The sequence below is a fragment of the Ranitomeya imitator genome, chromosome 6, assembly GCF_032444005.1.
Source record: "Ranitomeya imitator isolate aRanImi1 chromosome 6, aRanImi1.pri, whole genome shotgun sequence".
Taxonomy (NCBI): domain Eukaryota; kingdom Metazoa; phylum Chordata; class Amphibia; order Anura; family Dendrobatidae; genus Ranitomeya; species Ranitomeya imitator.
The window spans coordinates 345,478,955-345,492,972 of record NC_091287.1 but is presented as its reverse complement, the minus strand read 5'-3'; the positions used below and the strand labels follow the sequence as shown (position 1 = coordinate 345,492,972).

Below are 14,018 nucleotides of genomic sequence, written 5' to 3'. Positions count from 1 at the left end.
AGCCCTAACCCTAGCCCTAGCCCTAGCCCTAGCCCTAACCCTAGCCCTAACCCTAGCCCTAATCCTAACCCTAGCCCTAACCCTAGCCCTAACCCTAGCCCTAACCCTAGCCCTAATCCTAGCCCTAACCCTAGCCCTAACCCTAGCCCTAATCCTAACCCTAGCCCTAACCCTAGCCCTAATGGGAAAATGGAAATAAATACATTTTTTTTATTTTTCTCTAGCTAAGGGGGTGATGAAGGGGGGTTTGATTTACTTTTATAGCGATTTTTTTTAGCGGATTTTTATGATTGGCAGCCGTCACACACTGAAAGACGCTTTTTATTGCAAAAAATATTTTTTGCGTTAACAAATTTTGAAAGCTATAATTTTTCCATATTTTGGTCCACAGAGTCATGTGAGGTCTTGTTTTTTGCGGGACGAGTTGACGTTTTTATTGGTAACATTTTTGGGCACGTGACATTTTTTGATCGCTTTTTATTCCGATTTTTGTGAGGAAGAATGACCAAAAACCAGCTATTCATGAATTTCTTTTGGGGGAGGCGTTTATACCGTTCCGCGTTTGGTAAAATTGATGAAGCAGTTTTATTCTTCGGGTCAGTACGATTACAGCGACACCTCATTTATATCATTTTTTTATGTTTTGGCGCTTTTATACGATAAAAACTATTTTACAGAAAAAATAATTATTTTTGTATCGCTTTATTCTCAGGGCTATAACTTTTTAATTTTTTTGCTGATGATGCTGTATGGCGGTTCGTTTTTTACGGGACAAGATGACGTTTTCAGCGGTACCATGGTTATTTATATCTGTCTTTTTGATCGCGTGTTATTCCACTTTTTGTTCGGCGGTATGATAATAAAGCGTTGTTTTTTGCCTCGTTTTTTTTTTTTTTTTCTTACGGTGTTTACTGAAGGGGTTAACTAGTGGGCCAGTTTTATAGTTTGGGTCGTTACGGACGCGGCGATACTAAATATGTGTACTTTTATTGTTTTGTTTTTTTTATTTAGATGAAGAAATGTATTTATGGGAATAATATATATATTTTTTTCATTATTTAGGAATATTTTTATTTTTTTTTTTTTACACATTTGGAAATTTTTTTTTAAACTTTTTTACTTTGTCCCAGGGGGGGACATCACAGATCAGTGATCTGACAGTTTGCACAGCACTCTGTCAGATCACTGATCTCACTTAGAGCAGTGCAGGCTTCACAGTGCCTGCTCTGAGCAGGCTCTGTGAAGCCACCTCCCTCCCTGCAGGACCCGGATCCGCGGCCATCTTGGATCCGGGCCTGGAGCAGGGAGGGAGGTAAGACCCTCGCAGCAACGCGATCACATCGCGTTGCTGCGGGGGGCTCAGGGAAGCCTGCACGGAGCCCCCTCCCTGCGCGGTGCTTCCCTGCACTGCCCGCACATCGCGATCATCTTTGATCGCGGTGTGCCGGGGGTTAATGTGCCGGGGGCGGTCCGTGACCGCTCCTGGCACATAGTGCCGGATGTCAGCTGCGATAAGCTGCACCAACAACAGTTATGACAGCTCAGAAATCTCATGCACACACTTGTAACATAGTTAGTAACATAGTTAGTAAGGCCGAAAAAAGACATTTGTCCATCCAGTTCAGCCTTGTATTTTTTTCCTGACTGAATCTGAGAACATCAGAGGTTTGAAGTCTGCATCTTGTCAATTCTTTCAGCATTTTGCCATTTTTATTGTCACACATATAGTAGAAAACAATTAAAAAGTGCAGGAACAGGTTTTGCTCCTTTTTTGCTGCCAAGAGAGCAGGTTTTGGCTGTAGAAAAAAAGCTGCAAAAGCGTTGCGTATGAACATAGTCTAAAACCCTGATTCATCAAAGCAATTTTGCCTGAATTCTGGCAATTTTTTGGGAGGGGGGGGGGGGGGAAGTCACAAAATTTTGTGCAGTTTGAGGCTGTGTGCCCACGTTCAGGATTGTTCGCAGTATTTTCCTGATCAAAACCGGACTCCTTTCAAAGGAAATCCGCACTCGTTTTTTTTTCTCGTTTTTATCACATTTTTGCGCGTTTTTCTCTCCATTTTTTCGCGTTTTTTTTTTTGGGAGCTTCCCAATACAATAATATAGCTGCAAATCCGCAGATTTTCTGCAGTTAATGAACATGCTGCGTTTTTTTCCGCAAAAAAACGCAACATGGGCACAAGAATTGCGGAATGCATTAAAATGATAGGATGCTTAATGTAAGCTTTTTGTAGCGTTTTTGCAGCGGAAAACCGCCGAAAAAAAGCTAAAAAAAAACCTAAAAATCCTGAACGTGGACACATAGCCTGAAGTTGCACAAAAACGTATTTAACTTTTGTCAGTTTCTCGTTGGTTTCTTCTAGCTATGCCAAAATAGGTGGGTTGGGAGTACAAGGGGGAAGGCAATACATGACGACCTGTGGAATACACTAGAAATCTTACTCCAGTCGGATACTCTTGATTCATGAAGAGGTATGCACTTATTCATAAATCAGTAGTGAGAAATTTGTATAGAAATAAAGGCTATTTTACAAGTTGCATCTGCAGAGGTATGGAATTCAGTGGGAGCCTCTAACAACAGAATCGGAGATCCAAAGATCTCTTAAAACTGCTCCATGGTACTTGTGATTGGTGGTGCCCATTGCTGACATCTGTTAATATCTTCATGACCAGATAGAGAAAAATATTCTCAAGGTTTAAAGTTATTATATCGAATAGGGGATACGTTCCTAGTTGCTGAGCGTTCTGACTGCTGCTACCTTTACTGATCCTGAGATTGGGGCTCTGAACAGCACCTTGTGAATGGAACGGTGGTCAATCATGCACTTCCGCTGTATTCATTCTTATGGGTGTGCCTAATACCAGCCGAGTGCAGCGGTCCCATTAAGAATGAATAGAGGGGCAGTGTACATGATAAACCACCTCTTCATGCACTCTGGGCTCTTTAGAGCCCCAATTCTTGTGAATGGTGGGTGTCTCAGTGGTTGGACCCCCAGAGATCGTGACATTTTCTCCTATCCATTTGAAACGTGAGAGTACCCCTTCAAGCAGTGGTCACATACTTATTGGTCTTTCCGTTCACAGTAGAGGGTGTACATAAAGTGCTGTTAAAATTTATTTTTTTCTTCTTTTGTCTTGTAGTTGCTGTGACTGGCTAATGCATGTCTGCAGAAGAAGAAAAGAACTGAAAGCTAGAACTGTGTGGTTGGGATGTCCAGAGAAATGTGAAGAAAAATATCCAAGGAATTCTATAAAAAATCAGAAGTACAACATCTTTACATTTATACCTGGGGTAAGCACTGTCCATATTATAGACAATCTGCAGACATGCAGTACATAAGAAGTATTGTACCATGACAGACTCCACATCAGCCCTCTATCCCTTACCACAATACATATCATTATGTATATAGGGGAGTAGCACACTGCAAACCATGACACAATAATGGAGTTCCAACCTCTAATAAAATGTTTTACAAACTGGCAGATAATCAAAGGATCAGTAGAAATATACCAATGATTGTGGCAGGAGCAATACCTAGACTTGTCATTGTGAAATGTTTCCTCTGGGCTTGGCCATGATCTAATGGGCATGAGGGAAAATCTTGTAACAATGGGACAGTAATGTCCGACTGTTATCACAGACCACCAACACTCAACCATCTGATTACCTTAAAATACCAAAAAATTATCATGAGCCCTCTTGTCATCAAAAGTACTGATTTATTGCAGGAAAAATTTGGTGTTTGTTTTTACCCAGTGGATACATATCTAAGTAGTGAAACAAATCACTCTTTAGGTCTCATCATGAGTCATGTTAGCTGCTGTAGCTCTTATAGCTCTGCTGTGCTGCAATAATATTGCAGCTCTGTCTGCCTGTGAAATGGAAGACAAAACGGAGAGGAACCTGCGGATGTGTCAGGTATAATCACACACAGCTCTGCTGTATTACAAGAATATTCCAATACTGGCTGCCTGTGAAATGGACGCTGAGAGGAACCTGCCGATGTGTTAGGTATAATCACACGCAGCTCTGCTGTATTGCATCAATATTCCAACACTGGCTGCCTGTGAGCTTGAAGCTGAGAGGAACCTGTAGATGTGTCAGGTATAATCGCACACAGCTCTGCTGTATTGCAAAAATATTCCAGCACTGTCTGCCTGTGAAATGGAAGCTGAAGCTGAGAGGAATCTGCAGATGTGTCAGGTATAATCGCACACAGCTCTGCTGCATTGCATCAATATTTCAACAATGGCTGCCTGTGAAATGGAAGCTGAAGCTGAGAAGAATATGCAGGTGTGTCAGGTATAATCGCACACAGCTCTGCTGTATTGCATCAATATTCCAACACTGGCTGCCTGTGAAATGGAAGCTGAGAGGAATCTGCAGGTATTATCGCACACAGCTCTGCTGTATTGCATCAATATTCCAACACTGGCTGCCTGTGAAATTGAAGCTGAGAGGAATCTGCAGGTGTGTCAGGTATAATCGCACACAGCTCTACTGTTTTGTAACAATATTCCAACACTGGCTGCCTGTGAAATTGAAGCTGAAACTGAGAGGAACCTGCAGATGTCAGGTATAATCATACATAGCTCTTCATTGAGATCAGGAGAGCAGAGAGCGGCCATTACACATCACACTGGGAACTGTTAAACATCACCCTGGTAACTCCCTCTTCATGTAAAAAAAAATCTCTGGAGGCAGAGTCTCATGCAGTTAACTGTCCATGCCATAACGCTTAACAGCTCATTTACATATAAGAAAAATGTGGAGATCTCTGGAATACGAAATCAGATCCTAGATATCAAGGTGTCATTTTATTCAGCTTCCTATGACCTACATGTCCGTATAGACGGCTTAGGAGGGTTGATCCTACTAACAGATTAAAATACATAATTTAGTCATAAAATGCTAGTATAAAGTTAAGCCAACCAAGAGATGACTGACGTTAGAGACGTGTCTAGCAAGATCAATCACACAAAGAACCCCATTGGGATAATCTTGGCTCATGTTCTGCCTGTCCTCTCTAGGTTTATGTTGTCTTTAGTCCAGATAATGATAACACTGGTCAACGCAATTTTTCTGGCAAAAGGTTTTAAAACATATTTTAAGTCAATTTTGGCTGCTGATTACAAATATGAACTCCGTTTTTGGCTATCACATCAGGATTTCGAGATATTTTCAAATTTTGATGAAAATTACTCCTAATGTTTTATGATAAAAACACATGATTTTCGGTACTACATTTTGTATATTTTTATTCAAGGAATAACAAAGATTACAAAGTCTATGTACAGCAAATCAAATATACTTACAGAGTTAAACTTCAAAATATAAAAACACATATCTATAGCACACAGATGAATGACAAATGGCAGTTATTTGAACTTTCTTTTCTTGGCTGATCTGTGATGTACAGCTTCTGGGTTGTCTCTCATCAAGCTCCAGCAATAGTCAGCCATCATATGTGGGTCCCACCGGCCTTGATACCGTTCTTCCATTGTTTTAATGTCCTGATGAAAACGCTCCCCTTGTTCCTCGCTCACATCCCAAAGGTTCTCTGGAAAAAAGTCCAAATGGCTGTGTAAATAGTGAATCTTGATACTCATTCTCTATCCAAGATTTCGCAGACTCATTAGTAGCTCTTCCACAATCTCTTCATAGTTGTCTGCTTTCTTATTTCCTAGAAAATTCTGCACCACATTACAAAATGCATTCCAAGCTCTTTCTTCTGTCTCATTCATTGATGTGATAAAATGTGGGTCTCTCATAAGTGTTCTTATTTGAGGTCCATCAAATATTCCAGCCTTTTTCTTCTCTTCACTAAGACCATGAAAAGTTGAACATATATAGTTAAAGCATTCTCCACTGTGATTGAGAGCTTTGACGAACTGCTTCATCAATCCAAGTTTTATGTGTAAGGGAGGAAAGACAATGTCCTTCCTATCCACTAGAGGATCATGGATGACATTCTCATCGCCAGATGCCAAACGCTGTCGCTGAGGCCATTCAGTTTTCACCCAATGCTCTGCTGTAGCTCTACTGTCCAGTAGCACAGAAAACAAGGGTGTTACAGAAACTAGGAATTATGCATGTTCAAATAAAACAAAGATATTCTCACATTTATTGGGAGACTAAAAGAAAACTAAGTTTACCTTAGTGAGCCGTATAAACCGGCACTTTTCATACACTTCTTATATTTATCATGGAATTCATGAAAATGGGCTATATACCTATAGCTCAAAAACGTGATGTGATAGAGAAATTATAAGATCAGATTTGAATTCAGCACCCTCAAATTAGTCTAAAACTGTTCTTAAAGTCCATGCCAGAATTTTTTTTTTGTAGACCAGTGTAATAGATCTGCCCCAGTTTTTTTAAAATATGGAGGAGGTTTCTGTAAGGTGCCAGCAAACGGTGCCCGATATTTGATATGGCATAGCAAGATATGTTACCACCGGTTTACCTAGAAACCATGAATTCACCTTTTTTTCTATATATTATGTTTGTGTGGTTGGAATACCGTAACCTGCTGTGTCATCTGCTTTATACACTCTTAATGCTAATAAGCTTGCACAGTTTATTGACCGTTTATATATACAAAAGTAAGAAATAGCTTTGAATCTTCTATGCGCCTTTATTAAAACTCGCAAAACTAATGACTATGTAATTAAAAGGCAGATCTAGTGTCAAGGTAATAAAATGTCAACTGTCTTTTAGACAGATAAATATTCTCATCTTTATTGAACCACGCTGCTGTTTTCTCCCTTAGTTTAAATTATTAAATGCATACAAATTGCTTAAACAGCACACATTTTCCTAAAGGTCAGGAAGTTCATTAAGAATACAGTAAACCATTTATTGTTGTGATTAAAACTATGCGGCCGAGTTTTTTAATTAAATTACATTTGTAGTTGGAATTTTTAAACATCTGTTAATTATTGTATGAAGTGGGAGAAGATACATTGTTTTACTTTAGGTTCAGCTCCTTCACACTTATGTTATGTACAGTTTATCTTTAAACCCTGGTATATCTGGGATAAGATTGGTAAAGGAATGTTGTAAGTGCCATGCACAGATGCTATACAGAGGTGCACCATGTGATCCATTTAGAGCCTCCATATCCCACTGTATTATGGAGGTATTGTTCTCTAGAAGAAATGCATATCTGCATGATGGGACATTTGACTAAACAAAGCCATGTCTGAATCTGCCAGAAAACAAGAGACCTTTTTAAGATTAACAATTTGATCTGCCTCGTCCTGGTTTAGGGTCTAGTTCAGTTTTCCCTGATAGTAGGTCTGCACCTCTGAATTGTACCAGGCCTATCATCGCATGTCATGATGTTGCAAAAGCCTAAAAATTGGGCTTCCCGTTACGGCATGATATCACGGAGGCTAGTGAATGGTCAGAGGCACCCGAGCTCTGAAGTGAAGACTTGGTACAGTGTATGAAATGGAAGACTTTTGAGTGCTTTCACATTGCATTTAGGTGTAAGCAGGTGCTGAGATGCAGTACGCAGAGACTGCAGAGCAATGCTGTGTAACAATATTATTTAATTTAACAGTGAAGATGAAGATAATCTCCTCGCAGCGAGTTAATAAACTGTAAACAGGAATTACGGGAAGAATAAGAATTAATGCGAAAGTCTGAGGTTTAAACAACACTTTTTGTGACTCCCGCTGGTCCTCCTTAATATACAGCCCAATGGGGGTTGTAATACCAGCAACGGCCAGCGAAGAGCCCTCAGATGGGGTCGTCTGTTAACGGTGCAACTTCTGGCGGCAGCAGGCAGTCTCCGGTGTTACCCGCTGAGCCTATAGTCCATAAGCCTGTGCAGCCAAAGTGAAGGAAGCTGCAGGAATCCCTGTACCAAGAGCAAGCTGCTGTGCACTAGCCAGCAGAGGGTACCGCACCTCAGTGTCCTGTAGCTGGCCTACACTTCTCCGTACGAGCGCTGCCCGGCGCTCTACTCTACGTTCGGGTAAACCTCGTCGCAGCACGTCTCGACTCTGCTGCGCTGGGTACAGAGCGCGCTGCACACACTTCTGCACTCTTCCTGACGGCGCAAAACTGTGTCTCTCTTCGCGCGCTTTTTCCTCATCGCCCCTTCCCCCAGGTCATGGGTCCTGTCCGGTTCCCTATACTTTGCCTCGGGCAACATGGGATGCAGCCTCAGCAGTTCCGGACCCATAATGGAGGTACCCGCCGTCCGGTCTTCCTCCTTACATCGGCACCCTGTCAATGGCCCTAACTGGGCTTGCTTCCGAACCTACCACAAAATGAGATTTGGACGCATGGGGCCATAGACTATCATGGTGCCGGCAGAGTGAATGTGCGCTCATTCGTGCATGTTCGCCTACTGGAGGTGGACACTCAGACGTAGTAGACTGCTCTGCCGTCAACATTATAGTCTATGGCACATACGTCTGCATCCTGTTTTACGAGGGGTTCAGACGAAAGCCCCGACTGAGCCACTAAATGGATGCCTGAAAGCACCCTTACAGAGGTACAATAAGCCCCATAAACTTTCTTTCATTGATTCATCACTGCTCCGTACATCTCATAGCTCAGACAAGCACATTACGAATAACCTAACTGCAGCTTTAATATTTGTCATTTCTTCTACATGTTATTTTATGCTTATTTTTTTTATTATGTTTTTGTCCCCAAGGTTTTATATCAACAATTCAAATTTTTCTTGAATCTATATTTTCTGGTAGTTGCCTGTTCCCAGTTTATGACTGCTCTTAAGATAGGCTACTTGTACACCTACTGGGCCCCACTGGTAAGTTTAGCCTTTACTACTTAATTTATTCAATGTCTGTTTTATATATATATATATATATATATATATATATATATATATATATATATATATATATATATATATATATATATATATATATATATATATATATATATATATACACAGTATATATAGTTTTAATGTAGCTTCAGATTATGATACTATTTCCGAATCCAGTAGTAGTGTGCATTGCCTTTACTAAAATATCTTCTAAATTAGGTTTATAATCTTTTTTTTCCATAAACCTAGCCAAATACGGATGTTCTTTTTGCAAGACAAGTTGTAGTTTTGATTGTATGGTAAAGTGAATGGTATCAGGGTACTAAAAAATTGGAAAACAAATTCCAAATAAGATGAATTACGGTAATTATTGAAAAATAAATTACATTTCTCTTTCAGTTATTTGGATTTTATTTTATAGTTTATTTTGTGGTTAATTTGACCTGGCTGGCAATATGATTCTGCATTTAGTACAGAAATCATGGTTCTAAACCTGTATTGTTTTTTTTTTTATTATTATTTTAGTTGCTTATAAAATTCTGAATTTTCTGAGACGCATTACTTTATTTTTTCAGCACTTAATTGGTATGCAGGCTTGTTTTTTTGCTTGGCGGGCTGGTGTTTTTTGGTGATTTTTTTATCCTTTTTTGGGGTACATATGTTAAATTCTGGCTTTTTTTTTACGGCGCTTAACATATGGATTAATTACCGGTACTTTTATAAGTTGATAAAAAATATGGTTATTTTTTATATTTTTTCCAAAATAGGAACAGTGGGGTGATTTGAATATATATATATATATCCCGCGTCTCTGATTGGTCGAGGCCGCCAGGCCTCGACCAATCAGCAACGGGCACAGCGACGATGATGTCATAAAGGACGTAGACATCTCACGTTTCTGATTCAGCGACGGGCACAATATCGACGTAGATGTCATAATGGTTGCCATGGCGACGATGATGTCATAAAGGTTGCCTCGATCAATCAGCGACGGGCACAGTCTGCCGCGAATTCTGGAATCATCATTGTCCATATGCTACGGGGACATGCATATTCTAGAATACCCGATGCGTTAGGATCGGGCCACAATCTAGTATATATATATATACTATATATATACTATATATATACTATATATACACTATATATATGCATGTCCCCGTAGTATATGACGATGATGTCATAAAGGTTGCCTCGATCAATCAGCGACGGGCACAGTCTGCCGCGAATTCTGGAATCATCATTGTCCATATACTACGGGGACATGCATATTCTAGAATACCCGATGCGTTAGGATCGGGCCACAATCTAGTATATATATATATATAGTATATATATAGTATATATAGTATAGTATATATAGTATATATAGTATAGTATATATAGTATAGTATAGTATATAGTGTATATATTGTATATATATATATAGTATATATATATATATATATATATATATATATATATATATATATATATATATATATATATATATATATACTAGATTGTGGCCCGATCCTAACGCATCGGGTATTCTAGAATATGCATGTCCCCGTAGTATATGGACAATGATGATTCCAGAATTCGCGGCAGGCTCTGCCCGTCGCTGATTGATCGAGGCAACCTTTATGACATCATCGTCGCCATGGCAACCATTATGACATCTACGTCGATATTGTGCCCGTCGCTGAATCAGAAACGTGAGATGTCTACGTCCTTTATGACATCATCGTCGCTGTGCCCGTTGCTGATTGGTCGAGGCCTGGCGGCCTCGACCAATCAGAGACGCGGGATTTCCAGGACAGACAGACAGACAGACAGACGGAAAAACCCTTAGACAATTATAAATATAGAAGATACTAGATTGTGGCCCGATTCTAACGCATCGGGTATTCTAGAATATGCATGTCCCCGTAGTATATGGACAATGATGATTCCAGAATTCGCGGCAGACTGTGCCCGTCGCTGATTGGTCGAGGCAACCTTTATGACATCATCATCGCCATGGCAACCATTATGACATCTACGTCGATACTGTGCCCGTCGCTGAATCAGAAACGTGGGATTTCTACGTCCTTTATGACATCATCGTCTCTCTGCCTGTCGCTGATTGGTTGAGGCCTGGCGGCCTCGAACAATCAGACGCGGGATGTCTACGTCCTTTATGACATCATCGTCGCTTTGCCCGTCGCTGATTGGTCGAGGCCTGGCGGCCTCGACCAATCGGAGACGCGGGATTTCCAGGTCAGACAGACAGACAGACGGAAAAACCCTTAGGCAATTATATATATAGAAGATATAGTACAGACCAAAAGTTTGGACACACCTTTCTCATTTAAAGATCTTTCTGTATTTTCATGACTATGAAAATTGTACATTCACACTGAAGTCATCAAAACTATGAATTAACACATGTGGAATTATTTACTTAACAAAAAAGTGTGAAACAACTGAAATTGTTTCTTATATTCTAGGTTCTTCAAAGTAGCCACCTTTTGTGTCCAAACTTTTTGTCTGTACTGGGAGTGGGTACATGTGGCAAACACCACTTCCATTTAAAGTCACTGTCAGTCATTGAGTGTGGCATCTGACTGGTTAAATGGCAGCAATTGGATGTAGCTGCTGTGCCCCCTACACACGTGCAGACTTCTACGCGGGACGTACAGGAATATCCATTGGTGCGAAGTAGTTAAATACAGGTGCTTTTCACAAAATTAAAATAGCTATGGCTGCTGAAAAGTGGGATGGACAATGAAAAAAAAAAACAGAAAAAAATGGTTAACAAGTCCCTTTAAGGCCTGGTTATTAGGTGGATAATATAGCATTGTATAAGTCTGTATGTATTTTTACTTACATGTTAAGAATTAGCACTGTTTATTTGTAGGGTTTTGTTCTGGCTGTAACAATGGTAAGAGAAGCAGCGGATGAATATCGAAGGTTCAAACGAGACAAAGAAATGAATTCCCAATTATATAGCAAGCTGACCATTAGAGGTTAGTAAATAAATATCACTTCATTTTCTGCTTATGCCATCGTTACATATCAGCTGTAAACTTTTTACAATCTTAAACAATTAGATTTTATAGGCGCTGTCTTATGCAGGCATTTAATTTACTGTACATAGAGTGGATGCATTAACTAAATGGAGCTGACTTATGAGTACACAAGGCTGCTTTCTGGATAGACCTGTGCTGTCCTCTGTGGCAGTGAGACATTTATACACATACTTAATATGACACATGGTAGGTATACAGTGGCTTGTGAAAGTATTCACCCCCTTGGCATTTTTTGTGTTTTGCTACCTCACAACCTGGAATGTCACTGTTTTTTGAGGGTTTTTATCAGTTCATGTAAAGAATATGCCTACATCTGTGAACATTTCATTTTTTTATGAAGTAAACAACAAATATTAATTATTAATTTCTATTCACCACCCTAAAGTCAGTACTTTGTAGAGTCTCTTTTTTGCGGCAATTACAGCTGCAAGTCAATTTGGATAAGTCTCTATGTGCTTTTCACATCTTGCCACTGGGTTTTTTACTCATTCCTCAAGGCAAAATTGCTCCAGTTTGTTCAAATTAGATGGTTTCCTCTGGTGAACATCAATCTTCAAGACTAACCACAAATTCTCAGTTGGATAAAGGTCTGGGCTTCGACTAGGCCACTCCAAAACATTTACACAATTCCCCTTAAACTACTCGAGTGTTTCTTTAGCAGTATGCTTTGGGTCATTGTCTTGTTGAAAGGTGAACCTCCCAGTCTCAAATCAGTGACAGACTGAAACCGGTCTGGCTCAAGAATATCAGTGCGTTTTGCATCATCCGTCTTCCCCTCGACCATTTTCCCTGTCCCTGCTGCTGAAAAACATCCCCAAAGCATGATGCTGCCACCACTATGTTTCACTGTGGAAATGGTGTTTATGGGGTGATGAGCTGTGTTGGTTTGGCGCCAGACATAGTTTACCTTGGTGGCCAAAAAGTTAAATTTTGGTCTCATCTGACGATAGCACCTTCCTCCAAATGTTTGAGGAGTCTCCCACATGTCATTTGGCAACCTAAAAACGAGTCTTACAATTGTTGAGCGTAATTAAAGACTTTTTTTCTGCCCATTCTTCCATAAAGGCCACCTCTATGGTGTGTACGGCTTATTGTGGTCATGTGGACAGATACCCCAGTCTCTGCTTGGGAACCTTGCAGCTCCTTCATGTTTATTTTTGATCTCTGTGCTGCCTCTCTTATTAGTGCCCTCACCCGGCTGAGTCTTTTGGTGAGAGGCCCTATATTGACAGGTTTGTTGTGGTGCCATGGTTTTCCCATTTGATGATAATGGATTCGATGGTGCTTTCAGGGGATTATCAGAGATTGGAATATTTTTTTATAATCCAACTCTGACTTGTACATCTCAACAACTTTATCCCTGACTTGCTTGGAGATCTCCTTGGTCTTCATGGTATTGTTAGGTTAGTAGGGCTTCTTGCTTAATGGTGTTGCATCCTCTGTGGCCTTTCCAAAAAGGTGTGTATATACTGACAGACAATGTGACACTTAGATTGCATACAGGTGGACTTATTTTCACTAAGCATGTCACTTGTGAAGGTACCGTAATTGCTTGCACCAGAAATTTTTAGGGTCTTCATAGCAAAAAGAGTGAATACACATGCACATGCCATATTTTGTTATTTGTTCCCATACATTTTTTCACTTCACTTCACCAACTTAGGCTATTTGGTGCTGATGCATCACAAACAAATCAGATTACAAAAATAACTAAACCCAGGCTGTAATGTAACAAAATCAGTAAAAAGCATTTGATGCTTTTCTTACCCTATACTGCTTTCTGTATTGTCAGTGCATCTGATACAGAGGGTGAATGCAACCCAAATGCTTCATTAAGGCTACGTTCACATTTGCGTTGTTGTGTGTTGCATCGGCGACGCAATGCACAACGCATGCAAAACGCATGCAAAAATGCATTGTTTTGTGACGCATGCGTTTGTTTTTGGCCGATTTTGGACGCAAAAAAAATGCAACTTGCTGCGTCCTCTGCGCCCTGATGCTTGCGCCAAAAAATACGCATGCGTCACAAAACGCATGACAACGCATGTCCATGCGCCTCCATGTTAATTATAGGGCCGCATGACACATGCGTCGCCGCGGTTGCGCCCGACGCACCGCAAATGTGAACGTAGCCTAAGTAACATGAGCAATT

The 14,018-nt window shown here is 40.3% G+C and overlaps 1 protein-coding gene across 3 annotated transcripts in view; it reads left to right on the top strand.

The window, feature by feature from the left end:
* ATP9B (ATPase phospholipid transporting 9B (putative)) overlaps nucleotides 1-14,018 on the top strand; it is a 481,605-nt gene that overhangs the window by 74,030 nt on the left and 393,557 nt on the right. For all 3 annotated transcript variants that reach the window (XM_069730937.1, XM_069730939.1, XM_069730938.1), the window contains exons 3-5: nucleotides 3,142-3,292; nucleotides 8,679-8,792; nucleotides 11,695-11,803. In XM_069730937.1, coding sequence (XP_069587038.1) covers nucleotides 3,142-3,292; nucleotides 8,679-8,792; nucleotides 11,695-11,803 — 374 coding nt within the window. The remainder of the gene's footprint in view (nucleotides 1-3,141; nucleotides 3,293-8,678; nucleotides 8,793-11,694; nucleotides 11,804-14,018) is intronic.